This window comes from Vombatus ursinus, unplaced genomic scaffold, assembly GCF_900497805.2.
Source record: "Vombatus ursinus unplaced genomic scaffold, bare-nosed wombat genome assembly UNPS02014959.1, whole genome shotgun sequence".
Classification (NCBI taxonomy): domain Eukaryota; kingdom Metazoa; phylum Chordata; class Mammalia; order Diprotodontia; family Vombatidae; genus Vombatus; species Vombatus ursinus.
This window is the reverse complement of record NW_020954737.1, coordinates 5,721,922-5,742,852: the sequence shown is the minus strand read 5'-3', so window position 1 is coordinate 5,742,852 and position 20,931 is coordinate 5,721,922. Positions and strand designations below refer to the sequence as shown.

Here is a 20,931-nt window from a genome sequence, read left to right as displayed (position 1 = left end):
GGTTCCCTTCCTCTGGTACATGTTCTTAACCCTTGGGGACAGCATCACTAAAAAGACAGGTACCACATGGGACAGAGAGAACCCTCTAGAGAAGGAATGGGGAGAGGCAAATTTTGGAGGAAGTTAAATGAAGCCTTTTCTTCAAGCCTGGGACTCAGCTCTGTCTTGGGTAGAACACAGAACTGCAGAATGCAAATCCTTTTTTTTCCTTCCCCAGAGAGGCAGGATCTGCCACAAAGCAGATGGCCTTAGATCCTCTACTACTTAGGGAAAGGGTGAAGTCCTAATCTTTGGAGATTCTGAAGAATGGAGGAGACAACTAGCTGTTCCAGATGATGTGGTCATTCACTTGCCCAAAGGCAGGAACCTAGACCATCTATGATGTGGTCTTTTCCAGCTTTAGCATTTTCTGATTCTAAAATTGACTTCTCTTCTGTCGCTCCCTCTGGGTAGCTGTTTGCACTCTCACTATGCACGTTAACACCCTTCCAATATTTCTCTTAGGCTGATTCGTCTCTCTGGCCTTGAGACTCAAGGACGTCTCAGACTCTAAGGCCAGTGCTATGCTCTCCTTCTACTTAGTTACCTTTCATTTCCCTCATCCTTCTTCCCTCCTTCCCTCTCTCCTAAGAGATTGGAGACAGATTTACCCCCCAGATGGTGGCTCCTTGCACAACAGGCTGGGCACTGGAACATCAGCTGGGTGTTAAAGCCTACACAGTTCCCTTTCCAGCATGTCACTAACAGAACAGGATTTAGGCTCAGATGCAAAAGCATGAGAGAATGTGCCATGCTGGTCTAGCTATCCCTGGAAGCCTTCACCAAACTTACTCTTGCAATGGTTTCCAAAAAAATGCACACACACAAAACTGCCCTCATTTAACACCTTATTCTCTTCCAGTAGTTTCATGCTTATTCTTTTTAGTAGGACGTAGGAGATGATTGTGGGTGGACAGTGAAAGGGGGTTTGGGGTAGCAGGAAGAAAGCAGGCAACACAATAATCAGGCATTGTAAGGCTATGGTGAGGAACAGTATTTCCTTTCCATTTTAGGACTTCAGGGTAAGGCAATTCTGAGAAGGGAACAACTTTTAACAAAAATGAGGCCAGGGGAGCTGAGAGAGTCCACAGTTTATCAGCTACTTCTGGGTTTCTCAGACTTCTCGAAGTTTAATGCCTTTTCTAATGCCTCCATGGGTCCTGGATCTCCCATGACCCTCAAATAAAAAGTCAATTGCTTCCCCCTTGTGATAAGAACTGACCTTCCATGTCAGGATGAAAGATCTAAGAAGACATTGGACCACCTCATTCCTATAGCCAGGAGTTTTCTGCTGTCATGCAACAACTGTTCGCAATTCTATAGCTCTGGTATTCATGACTCAACTCACTCCCAGCCCTGGATCGATTCCTGTGCCCTGCCTCTGGGGGCCCTAACTACTAATTTGAGAAACATCTTATATCACTTGAGGCTATTCCTGTTCAATGCCCTGAAACATATATATAAACACACACACACACACACACACACACACAAATATGGGTGTATGCCCACGTATAAATTTGGTAACCAAGAAATAAAACATCTGGGGATGATTTTCATGAGTTTTCCAGTGTAGGAATCTTGGGTCTCCAGAACATAGGCAATCTGTGCTGAAATCGAGGGTCCACACTGTGTGAATGAGAAGGACTAAGTATGCACTCTTAGATCCAAGGATGAGTACGAAGTATACGTGGAACTGGGTTCCTATCTTATTTCCAAGTTCTTGCCCTGAACCACAGGATCCCAATCTGATTGGGGGCAACCAGGTGAGCTCTGTGCCTGGAGTCAGGAAGACCTGAGTTGAAATCTAGCCTGAGTTACTTACAGAGTATAGTGCCTGGAGTCAGGAAGACTCATCTTCCTGAATTCGAATTTGGCCACAGACACTCACTAGCTGTGTAACCCTGGACTAGTCACTTAACCTCAAGTTGTCTCCATTTTATCATTTGTAAAATGGTGATAATAATAGCACCTACCTCCTTGGGTTGTTACGAAGACCAAATGAGACAATAATTGTAAAGCAATTAGGATAGTGCATGGCATCAGTAAGCACTGATATAAATGTTAGCTGCTATCATTATTGTTATTATTATCTAGGCTGTCCACTTGCCTAGACTATCATCAATTATCTGCTATTTGCTTCCTCCTGTCTTTACTGTCTGTACCATTTCTGTTTAAATGAACATTCTGGATCCTGGATGCGGTCTGGACCTTTGGCCAAGAGTCCCGGCATCCTCTCTTTCCCTCCCATAGTGAGACCTCTCAGTTTCATAGAGATTTTTAGATTCCTACTTCATATCCATACCTCCCATAGCAAAGCCCTCACTGCTGTTTCTTAGATGCTTTGTTACAGGCCTTTTTCTCCTTGGCCTGTCAGCATTGACTCTGCGACCCAACATGGATCAGTCTGGTCTGGTCTGGTCTGGCCTATTCTACTGATAGTTCTACAACTCTTCAGGTGAATTAGATGGCCTGATTCTCAGATATCAAATACAAGTCTTGTAATATCTTAACATACTTGTGAGATGCAAGCAGATTTCATTTCCAAATGGCCATGATCAAAGCCTAAGTCTTCTATAGACAAATAAGCAATTAGCTTTGTAAAGAGAAGTATAGCGAAAATACAATGGAGAAATTTACTATTCTTCCCAGTTGAATACATTTGTCAGCTTTTAGTCTGTAACCATGACATCCATATTGAAATTCCCTTTAGAAGTTTCCAATTATAAAGCTTTTTGTGGGTTGAGTCACATTTTGGCACCCAACTTGTTGGTCTGGAATTTTCCATTTCCATCCTAAGAAATCATAGCATTTTGTGATTATATAGATTTAGAGCTAGGGACCTTATAGTGCATCTAGTACAACTCCTTCAAAGATTTTACAGATGAGGAAACTGAGGCCCAGAAATGTTAAGTGGTTTGTCCTGGTTCTTCCCTGAATGAAGCATTGTTAAATTCAATAGGTTAAACCTAGGGTCAGTCCTTAACAAAGGTGAAGTACCTTTCTGCCATACTTAGTGATATTTGAGGGATTTCACAAGTTCCTGACAACCTTAAGTGCAATTTCTCATGGGCTTGCCATCTCACTGTCCTGTTCTCCTACTCTGCCTGAAATGCCATTATTAGGGTTACTCATGTAGGTTGGACAATAAAATCTAGAATATTGTTTCCTGAGTGTATCTATGTGATCATAGAAAGGAGAGCAGACTCTGAGGGTCTCCTCTACTCCTTACTTGTGAATAGAGTTCAGTTTTTCAGAAAGCTAGCTATTACCTTGGAAGGTACAAAGAGTCTGTTTTAAGGGGATGAGCCAGACAGCAGGTGTCATTGGTTGAGTTGAATCATGGCAGCAATGAGCTCTTAGTGACGAGGGACATCATAAGACAACATCCTAACAGGGCAGGTCTAGAGTTGGAGAAAGACCTAATTGTATGTATTGGAGGTGGGGGAACTAAGTTCTAAGAAACATAGCAGCAGCTAAGGAATAAGGCTTTCTACCACCCTCATCTCCAATTCCACCCACTCCCTCTTCTCTCTCTGGTCCATCCTCCTAACACTCCTGCTCTACCTTCAAAGTTTTATAAAACAAAAGGGAACATATGCCTTTTATTCTAAAAATTTTGGCACAAAAAGGGTGAAAGAAAGATAATGCCACATAAATAGATGCCTAGATAGATAGTTCTATAGATAAATGGGTATACAGATAGATAGATAGATAGATACTGCCAGAGAAATTCAGCTATGGGGTCAAAAAGTGAAGAAACAGTTAGAGAAATGGCACCAAGAACAGCCTTGCTCACTGAGCTCCAGGGCCTTTCTTGTACTGATATAAGGGTAGGATTAATAAGTATGGAAATGAATGGACTCCAAGCAATTTTTTTCTCAAATGCTTTAACCCTGCAACTTACTTATTAAACCCACATTCTATATTTTGGGGGCCAGTGGGAGGCCACAGGAAGTAGAGAGAGGGAGGTACTTTGGGGAGATAGGCAAATTCATTTGAAACAGTGATTTTAAAAAATTGTGGGGCTTTGGTTTGAAATTTTTTCATAGTGGGAATATAGATGTGATTAATAGGGAGAAACAGGTAAAATTTGAGAGGTGTGTCTCTCCTCTATTCCCATTCTCAATGAGAATACCCCATTGCGTACCAATCTCAACTCACTCTCTCTCTCTCTCTCTCCTCCTTTCCCCTTCTTGCCTTCTCTTTCCTCTCCCTTTTTCTCCTTTTCTCCTCTCACCTCTCTTCACTCTCCCTTTCTCCCTCTATCTTTCATGCCAGGAAAGAGAAATCAAGGAAGTAAATGTGAAGGGAGTTGAGGACCAGAAAGGTTGGAGTGTAGGAGGGAGAATGGGCATGAGGGGCATGGTGGGCACCACTATTTTCTACTAGTAATATGAAATAATGATGAGACTTTACAAAACTTTTAAAGCAGATTCCCCCCCTCCCTTAAAATACAATGAGATGGAAGATTGGAAAAGGGCAGGGTATATAAAGGCATGCATAGCAGAAAGCGTTAGAGGATGATGTGCCTATATGTTGCTCTAAGCATGGAAGATCATTGTAGCATGTGAGATGTACCAAAGAAAGACTTTACTGCTTTTGTCATTTTCCCTATGGCCAGCTCTACCAGCTTCTCAAAATGGTCATTAAAAAAGAGTTTTTCAAGCCCATGCAAAGTTTAAACAGGTAGGTTGCTCAATGCATGGAGCACTGGACTTGGAACCTGAGTTAAAATCCTGCCTCAGAGTTACTAGATGTGTGACCTTGGGCAAGTCACTTAAACCCAGCCTTAGTTTCCCCACCTGTAAAATCAGGATAATAACAATACCTTTATCACAGGATTGCTGTGAAGATCAAATGACATGACATTTTAAAAATGCTTTGAAAATATTAAATAATTATGTAAATTCTAGTTATTATTATAGATGTTGCCATTAGCACAATTAGATAGAGGCCTCCAAGTGTTCGCTGTCATCACCTCATTCTATGCTTAGGACACCTTGCATGGAGCTACGATTAAGAAGGCAGCTAGGTGGTGACTCAGTGCATGGAATGCTGGGCCCAGAGCTAGGAAGTTCAAATTGAGTTCAAATCCAGCCTCAGACACTTACTAGCTATGTGACCCTGGGCAAGTCACTTAACCTTTGTTTGCCTTAATTCACTGGAGAAGGAAATGGAAAACCCCTCCAGTATCTCTGCTAAGAAAACCCCATACAGGGTCACAAAAGTCAGACACAACTAAATGACTAAAGAACAACAACAACCAAAAAAGCATTTTTTTTTTTTGCATTGGCAATGATATTCATTAAACTTGGGTTCCTTGGACCTACTCGGGCAGCTGTTAGGGAGAAGGTTCCTTCTTGCTCAAACTAAGCCTAACCCTTTGCCAAGAAAACCCCACGAATGGTATTGATGTACTATGGTCCACAGAGTCATGAAGAGTCAGACACAACTAAATAATTACAATGCTTTTTTTCTATTGTCCCAAGTCAAGAGACTTTCTGAAATCTGGAACTATACATTAGCTAATTACTCAGATACCTGGGAATAAAATATATCCTAGTTTTATAAGGTTTGTTGATTATTAAGTTTATAATTAAAAATAATTTTAAAAATGATAATGGGGGAAATTTTAAAATAGATATAATCACTAGACTTTGGTGTGTCTATAGAAGATCATTGAGGGAAGACAATGTGTTTAATCTTTACTTTGTCCTCTAGCACCTGGTGGCATTCTCTACCCATAATTAGCTATTAATAAAGTTATGTTGGGTTGCATAAAGAAAAGTGGGGGTTGAGGATAGGTGCATTATACATAGTGGAAAAAATATAGTACAGTGTAGTATAGTATAGTGAAAAAATAATGATTAGGAGTCCAAGGACTTGGGTTTGAACCTCGTCTCTGCCACTTACTATATGGCTTTGGGAAAGTTGCTTTTTACTTTATGAGACTCAATTTCCTCATCTATAAAATGAGGGGTTTGGATTAGATGGTCTCTGTAGTCCCCTACAGCTTAAGAGCCTGTGATTGAGATGGAAATTTCTACCAGTCTAATAATGCCTTCCCTGTTGAAGAGAGAGCAGTGTGCGGTCAAGGAGGACACTACACTGTGTTATTTATCTCTGTTAGACTGTTGGAATGTTAAAGAAATTGAATGAAATATTCATGAAGACCTTCCCTTAAATAATTTTTTTTTCTTAAAGAGATGGTATTTCTATGTGTATTTCCACCAGTAATTACATCCAAAAGGCAAACCTCCACCTCTCTCTCTCTCTCTCTCTCTCTCTCTCTCTCTCTCTCTCTCTCTCTCTCTCTCTCTCTCTCCCCCTCGTCTTCTTCCTAAAGTTAGAGATAATGCAATTGTCCTCTCCCAAAGCTCACCCAGCCCCCCTGCTCCAGCTTCATCAAAGTCCCACGGCACACAGCTGTAGAGACTGATTTATGAAAGGAGGAAGAGATGGAATGATTCTATGCCTTCCATTCCATTGTCCCTTACTATGCTGCTCCCCACTTCTCCTCCTAGTCACCACTGCCTCTTCAAGCCCTCCTCCTTTCCTCAGCTCACAGTGCTCAAGGGAAGGGACCCAGGGGACCCATAGCATGAGGCAGCTAGGTGGTACAATGGATAAAGTTTTGGAGGACCTGAGTTCAAATCTGAACTCAGACATTTACTAACTGTATGACCCTGGGTAAGTGTCTTTTGTTTGCCTCAGTTTCCTCAACTGTAAAACAGGGACAATAAAAACTAGCATCTACCTCCCAGGGTTGTTATGAGGAACAAATGTGGTAATATTTGTAAAGTGCTTAGCACAGTGCCTGGCACACAGTAAGTGCTTTATAAAATGCCATTATCATTATTGTAAAGTATATTCCATAACTTCACAGACATAGGGGTTGGTTCACTATTTTGATCTTTGTATTTGCTGGTGCCTAGTAGAGTGGCTGGCATATAACAGGTGTTTAATAAATGCTACCTGATTGATTGAGATGTGTGTTTGAGGCTTTGAGGGAAGAGTAGAGGTGGGAGTAGGGAAGGCCCCAGAGGGATCAGGGCTCTTCTTTGTGCTCAACAGGCTCTGAAGCTCTGTGGGCTCTTAATACAAAGAATAGTCCTCAGTAAGGACTAGAACATGAATCCAGAACAGTAATGTAGTGCAGGTGGTATTTCTCTTGGCAAGAAATAGGCCACAGTCACACATGCCCTTGAACTGGACTCTATTATTATTGTGTGTGTGTCTGTGTGTGTGTGTTTTAAACTTAACCCCCAAATTTGGAAGTACAAGTCAGAAGACTTGGGTTGGAGCCTTGGCTTTGCCATATTGGCTGTGTGACTTTGGACAAGTCTCAACCCCTCTGGTTTGTTTCTGCATCTGTAAGATGAAGGGAGTAGAGCTAGGTGATCTCTAAGCTCTAATCTGGGATTTTCAACAAGCAACCTTTACTTCCTGACAAAAAGAATGATCGGGCTGTTTTTTCATCTACATGAAGGACACAAGACAAGAGGAAGAGGTTTGGAAATATTTAGAAAGGAATCAGATTAGATAAAAGCCTGATAGTGAAGGTTATTAGATAATGGACATGAAGATAGGTAATTACTATATTTATTTGATTACTATATGAATCTATCATGTCTCATTATCCTGGAAGCACCCAAAAGAAAGAGACTATATATCTTCTATCCTTTCTTTCTATTTTCATTGAATTCATCTTAGGGCTACTTACACAGCAAATATTTCATCAAGGATATTTTGACTGACCTCCTTAGAGTAGAAGTATTAAACTTAGAGCCAACTGTCTGATTGACTGCTCCCATGCCCCTAGCTGTCAATATCATCTATTCCATCCCTGTGTGGGCCCACAACACTCCCTGACATAGCCCAAACCTGATAAAAGCATGGATCCTATCTGATTTTAATGTGTTGCTATGTTAGTTACATAGAATTATATATAATATGATACATATTATATATAATAATCACAAATTTATTATATAACATATCATATACAATTTATTTATTATAGCAATGATAATAAATTATATATGATTATGTTATATAACAATATATAATATATAATTATAAAATATGGCATATTTTATTATATACAATATTAATATATAACATAGTCTATATATAATTATATGCAGATATATGTATAAACATGTGTGGTTTTCTAAGTCATGCAACTCTTAGGGATCTTTATTTATAGTTTGGTGGCCCCCCTTTCTATGTGAGTTTGACACCTCTGCCTTAGGGGATATTTACTGGTATTGATCAGTGGATGCTGATTTTTGATCTTTTAAGGGGATTCAGGACTTGGCCTCTTAGAATAGATAAATACTTGATTGGAGAATCTGGAGACTTGGGTTCTTCTAGTTCTAGCTCTGCCTATCACTAATTAGTGCTGTGAGTTTGGGGCAAGTTACCTGACTGTTCTTGGCATTAGCTTCTCTTCCTCCATGAAATGAGGATGTTAGGGATGGAGGACCCATAGGACTCATCCTTCTTCTGGTAGCATATGGTTCTGGTAGCATGGGAGTCCCAGTATCCTGTCCATGAGCCTCAGTTTGGTTCTCACACACAATTCCACTGATCTGAATTGTGTGGTATTGTGGACAGAGTCTAGGACTTGAAATTAGAGGGTTTGGGTTCAAACTCCAGCCCTACCACTTACTGTGTGACCTTGGGTAAGTCATTTTATTTCTTGAGACCTCAGTATTTACAGGGATAAAATAAAAGGGGTTGGACTAGATGACCTCTAAATTCCCTTCCAGTTCTAAATTTGCAATCCTATGACTCCATGAGAAAAGAAGGCATATGGGGGAGCTCGCTTGAAGATAAGTTCCAAGCTAGGCTCACTTACCTGGGAGGAAGGATGGAGAATGACTGGGGCCTGGGGTTTCCCCAAGCCAAATTTCAACCAGCAGCCATTTCCTCAGTTCAAGGCTCTGTCTCTGAGTCAGAGGCTTTGGTGGGAAAGTGCAGAGCCAGCTTGGGGGGATAGGTGGGGCAAAAGACCCTTGAAACTGGGGACCAATAGGCTGTGTCCATACATGGCAAATATTCCAAAACAAGGTTGCATTTACAGGACAAGTCTAGATGAAATTGCTTAACATGGAAAATGAGGAAGAGAAGAATAATCTCAGTATAGATTCAAAGAAGAGAGACCCTGATCCTTCTCCATAGTTAAAGAAGGTTTTCAGTGCTATTCTGCCTGAAGGCAAGGGACTGGTTAATTGAACCATGGAAGTCTAGGAACGTATGCTCAGGGAGAGTTTACTACTCTAGAGTAATTTTTTTTTAAAAAGAAAATTAAAGGTCTACATCTTTAATCTCATTGGTGTAAGCTGCTGTAGATGAGGAAATTCCCTCTATCAATACAGATCTGAAACTATTCTTCCAATTAGAATCTTAGAGAATTATTTGAGGCAGTGAAGGGGTTTAGTGATTTTCCCAGGATCACTGAGCCAGTAAGTATCAGAGATAAAATTTGAACCTAGTTCAAGTGAGATAATATTTGCGTAAAAAAGCACTTAGCACAATACCTGGCACATAGTGGGTGTTATATAAATGTTAGCTATTATTATTATTGTTATAATTATTTATTATTATTATTATTATTATTATTTATCCCGTGTCTGAGGCTGGCCCTCAAACCGCTATGCTAGGCTGCCCCTGGAGTGATATCAGGGCTATTTACTTTGTAATTACCACAGGATTTAGATAACATTTCTGTTCTACTGAGAGAGGCTTATGTAAAAATCCTAATTAATTAGTAACAAACTACCAGGCCAAATAGATAATCCCAAATGTAGAGAATGACCATGAGGTATGGACACAGCCTGTTCTCCCAGCCTTAGGGGGAAGGGGGAGGCCAGTGCACCAGGCCAGGCAGCACCAGCACCAGATGGTGTGTGAAGCCTCAGAGCTTCACCAACAACAAATGCCACCAACATGCAGCAGAAATGCCAATTTCACTCCCATCCCTGCCCACACTGGGTGGGCAAGGGTGGGACGTACGCGCAACCATCCCAAAGGAAGGAGACCACAACATTCAGACGGTTGGACTAACCCCACTGCCCAGCTGGGGGGTCAAGAAATAGGGCCCTAAGTGCCCTTCCTTTCTCTCCCCACGAAAGACCTCACAACACATGCTTACTCGGCTTAAGACCTGACACAGCTACCTACCCGGGTCGTTGCCAAGATTGACACATCGTCTCCAAACTCCTTCACACACTCTGTCCTCGTGGCCTCTGCCCTGGGGGACTGAGTCCCAGCATTCCAAACAGGTCCCCTCGGGAGAAAGGTCATATCACCATAGAAAGCACCGTGGATAACGTTCCCACCATCCAGCTGTACCCTGGCCATCCTCCAAATCACTCTCTTGGGCTGGCATTCAAGTCAGTAGGAACATAAGGAAGCAGCAGTCAAAAAAGACGCAGAAGAACTGCCCCAAGACTTCCCAACCTTTCGGAAGGCAGAGCGTTTGAGAAGGGGAGGGAAGGGATGGCGAGACTCACTCCTTATTACCACCTCTCATCCCGACAACTCTCTTGAAGTGTTTGGAGGACTGACCAAACAACCCAATCCTCCATCCCCAAAGCCAATGCAGTCCCCATCACTGACACACCTCATCCAGCCCTGCTCCAACGCTCCTCTCTCCCCGCCCCCCTTCTGGGTCATATTCCTTCTGAGAATATAACCTTCTGAGTTATACCCCCAGGTGAGAGAGAGGCTCCTTGGGGAAGGGGGTCTTCCCCGGGGAGGGGCGGGGCGGGAAGTAAAAAAGTCCTGGGAGTGGGGCGGGGAGCTAGGAAACTGTCCTACCTTGTCACTGTCGACTGTGTTCTGAGAGGTCCTGGAAGCGATGGAGATGGTGTCTGGTTGACTGCTCCCATCCCCCTGGCTGTCAATATCATCTACTCCATCCCTGCAGGGGAAAAACAAGGGGGAAGGGTGGAGGGAGAGGGAATGAGCACGGGCTTAAGAAGCACTCAACAGTTTCTATCAGGGAATGGGAGAGCACTTTCAGGCAGGGATTTGGCTCAAATCACCCAGCTGGAAGAAGGTTCACTCTGTGATTTTCAGTGATGTCACCTTTGACATGGGGCAAAGCCCATAATCACCATGTTGGTGGCTGCAAGCAGAAGGAGCCCTCCCCTCACAATTCCCCAGGCCAGCACTGGGCACAGGTCTATAAGAGGCAGCAGGAGGACGCATCATCTTATTTAGAGCCCAGGCTCTGACCAAATGACAGAGTGGCTGCTAGCAACCCTAGATTGAAGGCTATTCAGGCAGCTCTGCCCTGTGCTGTATCCAGGCTGGGAGTGGGGTGGGCAAGTAGACCATAACTAATGTGAGGCTGTGGAAAGAAACAAATGAGCAGAAGCAGCAGGGTTGCTACTGGGAACTGTCTGACCTGTTCTTGATTTGTGCTCCTAACGTTGGTGGGGTGGGGGTGGTACAGCTTATTTTGTGGTCAGCTGTTTCAGTTATATCCAACTCTTTGTGACCCCATTTGGGGCTGGCAGAGATACTGCCATTTTCCTCTCCAACTCATTTTACAGATGAGGAAACTGAGGCAAACAGTGAAGTGACTTGCCCAAGGTCACACAGCTGGTAAGTGTCTGAGGCCGGATTTGAACTCAGTGCTCTAGCCATTGTACCATCTATTTGCCCCCGGAACATGTTGCAGAGAAAAGAAAACTGACCTGGGGGAGCAGGAGGTGTGAATTTTTTTAGTCCCAGCTCTGCCATTAATGTAAGTTGCTTCTCTCTGGCTCTTCGTTTCTTTACATTAATAATTGATTCTTTGAAATCAAGGGGTTGGACTAGGAAATCTCCCAGGTCCTTCCTAGTTCTAAGCACTGGACAAATTCTGCAGGAAGGATTTCTCTTTGCTGAATCTTTGTTACTGGAGACTCAGTTTTTGGTTGCCAACGAAGTCACTTTTTTTCCTAACTCTTTGGTACCCTCAGGGACAGTGTGATGCATCAAAAAAAGTTTTAAGACGAGTTCAAATCCTGCATCCTACTTGTTTGACTGGGCAAGTCACTTTGTGACTCTAGGCCTCAGTTTCCTTGGCTGTAAAATCAGGAGGTTGGACTAAATGATCTCTATCCAATTCTCCAGTATCTTTATTCAATGATTCTGGAATCATTAACAAAGCAGGTCAGACTATAGGCTCCAAGATAAAGGTGCTAGCCATATCCTGCCTACATCAGCCTTTGGATAGCCATATAAGGAGTAGGGGACATTCTTGTGTCTATAAATTCCTAAATATTTGGTAGGATTGGATACTGGCTGCTCCTGGCTTTTAGCTCTGCTATCCCTGGCAGCCTCACATATCTCACTTCTCCAAATTGAGGACATTCTAAATGTTTTTAAATGGAGCACTTTGGTAGAGGGGAGGAGGGTGGATCAGGAAATATGCTTGTATACATTACAGTTCCCCTGCCCCCTCATGCTGGGGCCATGCCCCACTCTTCCACTGAGTCCATAGCCAGGACCACACTGGCCACACCATTTGGCACAATCCACAGGGCCATAGCTTCTTGATAGAAATAGACAAGACTTTGGTCCCATTCTAGTTCTCTCTTTTTTGGTGAAACCAACAATAGGCTGAATTTTTGTGTTTGAAAGAAGAGACAGGAGTCCCCACTTGGTAGGGAGTTTGTGAACAGTGATGGAGGAGTCATCCCAGAGAACAACCGTTCTTGCCATGCAGAGTTCTCTAAGAACCACATACCTGATTCTCTACATGGGAAAGGTAACATCATCAGTGATAATAATGATGATAATCATGGGAATTCACATATAAATAGAGCTTTACAGATACAAAGCAATTAACATACATCATCTAGGGGAGGAAGTGTGGTACAAAGGAAGAGGCCTGGATCTGGAGACAGAAGAGTTTTTCTGTGGACCGTGTGACCTTGGGTAAGTCACTTAATTTCTCTGGGTTGTCTTTTTCTTCATCTGTAGATTGAGGGGTATGGACTAGATGAGATGTAAGGTCCTTTCATCTCTGGATCTATAATTTTATGACTTCTGACATCCCAGCCAGCCAGCTTTCAATCTATGATGTTACTAAGATCTCTTGATCTCATAGGATAGTGTAAAAAGTACTGAATCTGGTATCAGAGGACTAGAGGTCAAAATCCCAGCTTTGCTGTTTACTCATTAGGTGACCTCAGGCAAATCACTTTATTTCTCTGGGTCTCAGTTTACTCATTGGTAAAATGAGGGGGTTGGATGAGATGGCCCCCTCTAGCTTTGAATTTATGAACCTATTATCTCTTCTGACCATCAGAAGAAAACCCTATGAGATAGACAATGGAAATATTATTACCTCTATTTTTTGGGTAGGGATACTAATGTCATCTAAAGACCTTAATCCACTTACCCAAGGTCACATAGCTAAATTAGTGTTAGAGACATCATTTAGATTCAGGTTTTTTGACTCTAGAGCTTTTTATGTTCATGTGGGTCTAGGCTTCCAGTAAGTCATTAATCATATGTATGCACGTGGGCTCGAGAAGCAAAGGATAACCCATATTGTAGCCATCTCAGGGCTAGATTCTAAATACGAGGTGTCCCCAAAGTCTTAGTGCAATAAGCTATTAATACTTGTTGTATGTGACAACCACATTTGGATTACTTGTATGTGATTATTTGTAGGAACATTGTTATTCTGTGTTGGTTATCAGCCAGCCCAGTAGTGTCAAACACAAATAGAATTGGACCCCTTCTTGGTCCACTCAGCTGTGCTCATGGCTTTCCAACTCAGATTAGCTTCTATCTATTCTGTATACATTCTGAATTTTATCCAGTTGCTTTCATTGTATCCAACTTTGTGACCCTATTTAGGGTTTTCTTGGCAGGGTGGTTTGCTATCTCCCTCTCCAGCTCATTTTATAGATGAGGAAACTGAGGCAAACAGGGTTAAATGACTTGCCCAGGGTCACATAGCTAATAAGGGTCTGAGGCCAGATTTGAACTCAGGTCTTCCTGATTCCAACCCACTATCCACTATTCCACCTAGCTGCCCCTCTCAGCATTCTAGGCAACTCTTAGAGAGTATAAGTTTTAAAGAAGGTGCCAATCTATATTGGTAGAGGGAGTTTTTCTTCACCTACGAGTTCTGCATGCCAATGAAATCACTAGTCTGGCCCCTTTGCTAATTTCTAGTACGTAGGAAAAACTGGGACTTGAACCAAATTCCCCTGGCCCCATATCCTATGTTTCTTCTGCTCTAACTACATTGCTTCCTACCATCCTGGCCAATGTCTGTCTCCTCTGCAGATGAAGCCAGCTCATGAGGTTTAGGGCAGTGATACGAGGCTGGAGCTGGACTGGTGGGGATGGGAGGTTTCCCTTGTACTCTAGTGGCAGAGGAAGAGGGAGTTAGTCTGATTACCAGTCTCATAGTCTAGTGGTGTCAAACTCAAATAGAAATGGGGTACATAAGTATCCTTGTGGGCTCATATTGACTTAGCCCATATCACATATTAACATTATTTATGTTTTATTGTGTTTTTATTTATTTTGTTAAATATTTTCCAATTATATTGTAATCTGGTTGTGGGGCACTTGGTAGTGTGGTGGCTCTGTATGTTTGACCCCTCTGCCATAGTCTCCATTTGTTATATCAGCTATGGTTCCTTGCTTTCTTCGGTCCTGGACATCGATGGGGGGCCAGGGACACACAGCATCCCTCCTATCTTTCCGAACCTGTTTCAAGACCCCCTCTAGCTTACCTCCTCTGGAAACTTGTCTGAGACGCCCCCTTTCTAGTTGTACCTTTGTATCCAACAACGTTATCCCTTAGACAAACTGGTCTTTAAAGTCATGCTGATTTACATTTATTTATGAGATTTTCCCCTTTGTGTTTCTCATGTCTTTTTTCATGTCTATTTGTGTGGTCTCCTCTATTAAACTGGGAGAGCTCTGAGGGTCAGGGTCGTATCTTCTGCCTTACTGTGGGTCTGCAGATCAGCTGACCTATTGAAGAGATGATCAATGGTATGGGTCATGGTGCCTCAGCCCTTTGCTGTATCTTTGCTCCAAATTGACCCTTCTCTGAGTTTTGCCTGGATCTAGACAGACATTAGACCTTGAACTCTGTAGATCTTTGCTGGCTACTCATTCTACTTATTCCTGGCTGACCCCAGGGATAATCCTTCTTCTGGGATGACATTCCATAAGGAAAGAGAATTGAAGATTCTTTCTTTTTATTTATACTCCTTATTCCAATCAGTGACAATCCTCAGAGTTTGGGGGGCTGGCCAATCATCTCTAATCTTCTCTCCCTAAGACATGGTATCGGGAAGGAGAAACTTTTACCATCCTTGACCCTTAGCCTTGACCCATTTTCTTTGCTTGTTTCTTGAAGAATTCAATTTGACCAAAATACACAACAAAGCCCCCAGAGATTTTATTAAGTCCTTACCATGTATGTACCAGGTGGTGAGGATACTTTTGCCTGAGCCACCATCTCCTTCTCTCCCTCCTGGAATGCACTCCCTATTTACCTTTTCCCCTTAGATTCCCTTATCTTCTTTAAGATGCAGCCCAGGGGCCATCTTCTACATGAAACCTTTCCTGAAGCCCTTAACTGCTTAGGTACTTCCTCATAAAGTAACTTGTATTAAATTACTTTGTATATAGTTGTATCTATTCACTTCATACTACGTGTATATTTATAAGTATACTTACTGTCTTCTTCATTAGAATGTAAGCTGTTTGCAAGTAAGGATCATTTCATTCTTTGTACTTGTATCCCCAGTACTTAGCACATAGTGCCTGGCACATAGTAGGTGCTTAATAAATAAATGCTTGTTGATTGAGTGATTGCCCTGAAGGAGGGAACTTGACAGGAGGAAAACAACATGCAACCAGTTAAGTAAAAACAAGGTATTTTAAAGGGAGGTAGAGAGAATTAGCTAACTGGGGAATCTGGGAAGGGTCAAAGATTTAGAGGTGGATGAGACTGTACAAATCAGCTGCTCCAACCCTCTCATTTTACAAATGAGGAAACTGAGGTTCAGAGGAGTGAAGCAGTTTGCCCAAGGTCACGTGAGCAGTGTACAGAGGAGTCACAGATTTTATCTAAAACAGGCAGGTTAGGTAGCTAGATGTTCGGGCGATAGACACTAAGGCCTTAGAATCTTGAGTATCTGGTCTGCGCCAAAGTCCAGGAACACCCTGGGCCTGGAACTCTGGCACTTCAAGAAGGATTAAGGCGGCCAGGGGCATACAGACAAGAAACGTGCTGTCTTCCTCCTTCTCCTCCAACAAGCTTAGATTGGTAAAAGAAAGGTAAAGAAGGCGGCATTTCCGATGTCTCAGGGGAATGCTGGGATTTAGCTAGGACCTGAGTATCATGGTTATGATAGAGACAAAGTCCACTCTGCCCTGCTCTGACTAGGGGAGGCAGCATGGTACAAGGAAAGAATGGATTTGGAGTTCAAATCCCAGCTCTTCCTCATCTTCTCTGTGTTGCCCTGGGCAAGTCACTTAACTTTCTCTGTGCCTCAGTTTCCTCACCTGTAAAATAAGGGGTATGAGGATCACTCCTGCATCTGGTACAATGGAGCACCAGATTGGTAAAAATAGATTTTTACCAATGCAAAAACACAATTTCTCTGCAACCTATGGTCACAGAGAGTTTCTTGGGGGCAGTGGCAAGTGAAATGAGTTGCCCAGGGTTACATAGCCAGGATATATTACAGGCAAGGTTTAACCCAGATCATTGTGATTCTAATATTGGCCTGCTATCCCTGCACTAACCTGCCTTTCCACATTGCCTTCGTAATTCCACGTAAAAATCCATCTGATACATGGTATGCTTTTCAGGCAGAACTGGGACTAGGAGAAAAGAAGACAGGCAACTGCAGCAATGGACCCTTTCTTAATACGATTGATTAGGGAAGGGATAGGGACTAGACCCATGACTTTATTGATATAAAGAACTCCCAGGTCAGGAAACTCCCTCTACCAATGCAGGTTGTCACCTTTGCAACTTAGAGGCTTACTAGGTAGCTAGGTTTCACAGAGGATAGAGCACTGGGCCTGAGATCAGGAAGACAGAAGTTCAAATCCAGTTCCAGACACTTACTAGCTATGTGACCCTGGACAAGTCACTTAACTTGTGTCTGTATTAGTTTCCTCAGCTATGAAATGGGGATAATAATAGCACCTGCCTCCCAGGTTGTTACAAGGATCAGAAGAAATAATATCAGATGAAATAGTAAAGTGCCTAGCACAGTGCCTGGGACAAAGGAGGAGTTCAAAAAATGTTTTTGTTGTTGTTTGTTTGTTTGTTAGTTTTTTATTTTTTTTTGAGAGAGTTACCTAAAACACTAAGGTTTGGTGCACTCCCAGGATCACATAGCCAGTACATGTCAGCAGAAGCAGGACTTAAACCCAGGTCTTCTTGGTTTTGAATCCAGCTACCTATGCAACCACAGTATGCTGTCTCTTAATTTATTGTAGAATCTATTAATTCTTAACATCAAATAATTGATTTGTTAACATTTAATAATATTAAACTAATTTGCTATTAGAATTTCCCTTATTTTTCAGATTCATGAACTGTTAGAACTGATAGGGTATTCAAATATCATCTAATTGAACTGGATTATTATATTTTTATTTTTTGGAGGCAATCAAGATTAAGTGACTTGCCCAGGGCCACACAGCTAGTAAATGTCTAAGGCTGGATTTGAATTCAGATCCCGCTGACTTCAGGGCTGGTGCTCTATCTACTGTGCCACTTAGCTACTCCACAAACAGGATCGTTTTATACATGAAAACAATGAAGCCCAGAGATATAAAGTGATTTGTCCAAGGTCACACAGCAAATCAATGACAGAACTACCAAGTCTTAGCTTTATACCCCAGAAAATCTTGCTCTCCATGGCATATTGGTAATTATTTTAGTGAAAAGTCAGTTTGCAGGAGTTACTGGGAAGGCTCAAAGCCACTTGTGGATAGTAACAGTAGGGGTAAACTGTCCAGATGATATAAGGTTTGTAAAGGACTTTGCAAACCATCAAGGGTGGTAGCAATCTGAGCTGTCACTGTTGTTATTCAAACCTCACCTATGATGCACAAACCCCAAGTCTCAGCTTTGCTCTAGGGCTTCTTGGGAGCCTGGGAATAAGGAACTTCAGAATGATGGAGGGTGATGTTGGGAGAGGTAGCATGTTACCAAGCCTTGGGCCACCCTTCCAACTGAATGTAGTCCTCTCCAAGCTCTCCACATTCTAGTGATCTCTCCCTTTGCTGAACGGTGCCGGCAGCATTCTCTATCTGCATTACTCATCCTGACTCATAGTCAATACAATCTTGCATCATCACTTAACTTCTTAATGTACATTAGGGCTTCTCCTGTTTACTTATCAGCTCCACGGGGGGTGGGGGGGAGGATGGGCTGCATCTTTCACTTGGAAGTACCTGGCACATCATTTTGCATATAGCAGGTGCTCGATCCATTAAAACTACGTGGTGACTGATCAGGCAAGCCTGGGACCCATGGCTACAAGAACTCTGCCACCATTCATGGGCAGGATCCTAGCTTCAGCCCTACTGGACTCAGAGAAACAAACACTCACCCAACTTCCCCACAAGTGTGCAAGGCAGTGCTGGGTGATAGAGGAAGAGAAGCAGAAAGAGAGGGAGTTAGAAGGAGATGCCGGTTACCTCTTACTGTTGTTCCTCTGTTTGGCTGGTGTCTTAGGGAGCTGTATCGGCTCTTTTAAAGCACCCTTCAGGTGAATGATCCTTTCTTGAATCACCTCTCGAATGTTCTTGATCCACTCCTGCTTGGTTTCAATACTGGAGGCCTAGTGTGGGATGGCGGAAAGAGGACAGGGCTTTAAAAGCGTAAATAACAGCCAAGTAGACGTTTATATAGCATCTTTAATTTTTAAATCGCTTTAAATGCATTATTCTCCTTTATTCCCTATAATAACTCCATGGGCCAGATGTCATTATTATTCCATTTGACAGATAAGGAGTACAGTTATCCCTTCCACAACATGACTTTTCCCATAGTAGTTTTGCTGTATTGCTGGTCTGCATAAGAAATTAAATGAGAATTTTTTGGAAGTTTTGCAGAAGCCACAGATGACATGCAAAGGCCAGCAGACAACACAGAACAAGTTTAGAACTCAGAAATGCATTGCACACACACACACACACACACACACACACACACACATATATGTAGTACTGTATATAGATATAGTATTACATAATATCAACCCAAATTTTATAATAAGGTACTATAAACACCCCATAAAGGAAAAAGAAAAAATTCAAACTTCTTTTCTGGTACAAAGGCAGGGCCAAAAAATTTTACATGGATTTTCCAGATCACAGGGTTGCCGCGCCCCTAACCCCTGCGATGTGGAAGGGATAACTGTAGTTAAGTGGCTTGCCCAGGGTAACAGTTGAGGGGATATTTGAACCCAGATCTTTGTGACTCCAAGTCCAGCATTCCATCCATGATGCTTTATGCCAGTGTTCCATTTTTCAAAATAACCTTCTTCCCAAATACATTTATTCTATTATTCCTCCAGCACTTGGAGTGGTGTTTGGTACATGGTAAGCACTTAATAATACCAATAATCATAAATATTATTATTTTTATCATAGCTAGCATTTATCAGGCACTGTACTAAGGACTTTATAATTATTATTTCATTTGATCATCACAACAACCCTGAGAGATAGGTGCTATTATTATCCCCATTTTACAGATGAGGAAACTGAGGCAAACAGAGGTTAAGTGACTTGCCTGGGGTCACAAAGTTAGTAAGTATCTGAGGCCATATTTGATTTCCTCCCCTCCCATCCCTCCCCCCCCAATCATTTTTATTCATTCTCTATATACATGCATTTGTATTGTACGTGTACATCCTGAAAGCTCCTCAAATGCAGCAACCATCTGTTCTATACTAGACCCCCTAGTACTCAGTATAGATTTGTAGAATGAGTTCTAGGGACGTTCATGGAATTCTTTTGCACATCTGATATCTCTTTCAGGCCTTGTATTGCTCCTATAGGCCATGCTGTCTGAAGTCCTTTATATGTTTATATGTATGAAATAGCCTTGCTGACCATTAACTGCCAACAATTCAGGGAATGACCGTCCTCTCCCCTTGTCTCCACTACTTCTCTACCTCTGCCTTCTCACCCTGGCAACAGCTCCACCTCTGTAGCCTCCTCCTTTGTTTGCTGAGTTCTTACCCAGAAGAACCTCCATTTTGATGAAGTACCCACAAAGCCATGCTTAATTCCAACCCAGCTGAGCCCCTGACTCTTTGGACTACTGCTCTTCCTTTCCCCTGTGGGGATGGCTTCCCCCTACCTTTCCAGTTCTTCTTTATGTATTATTTTTCCCAATGATAATGTAATCTCTTTGAGAGTAAGTACTCTTTCTTTTTATGTGCATTTGTAATAATAGAGGGCAACAGAGTGCCAGCCACATAGTGACTGTTTAATAAATGTGCATGCTCTCTCTCTTGCTCTCTCTCTCTCTCTCTCTCTCGCTCTCTCTCGCTCCATCTCTCTCTCTCCCTCTTTCTCTTGCTCTCTCTCTCCTCTCTCTCTCTCTTGCGCTCTCTCTCTCCCTCTCTCACTCTCTCACTCTCTCCCTCTCTCACTCTCTCCCTCTCTCACTCTCTCTCCCTCTCTCTCCCTCTCTCTCTTGCTCTCTCACTCTCTCTCTTTCTCTTTCTCTCACTCTTTCTCTCTCTTTCTCCTCTCTCTCTCTTTCTCTTTCTCTCACTCTCTCTCCCTCTTTCTCTCTTGCTCTCTTTCTCTCTCTTTCTCCTCTCTCTCTCTTTCTCTTTCTCTCACTCTCTCTCCCTCTCTCTCTCT

The 20,931-nt window shown here is 42.4% G+C and overlaps 1 protein-coding gene across 1 annotated transcript in view; it reads right to left on the bottom strand.

The window, feature by feature from the left end:
* KALRN (kalirin RhoGEF kinase) overlaps positions 1-20,931 on the bottom strand; it is a 966,578-nt gene that overhangs the window by 280,627 nt on the left and 665,020 nt on the right. The window contains exons 32-34 of the mRNA XM_027845153.1: positions 18,748-18,890; positions 10,870-10,972; positions 10,231-10,431 (exon numbers count right to left, since the gene is read on the bottom strand). Coding sequence (XP_027700954.1) covers positions 10,231-10,431; positions 10,870-10,972; positions 18,748-18,890 — 447 coding nt within the window. The remainder of the gene's footprint in view (positions 1-10,230; positions 10,432-10,869; positions 10,973-18,747; positions 18,891-20,931) is intronic.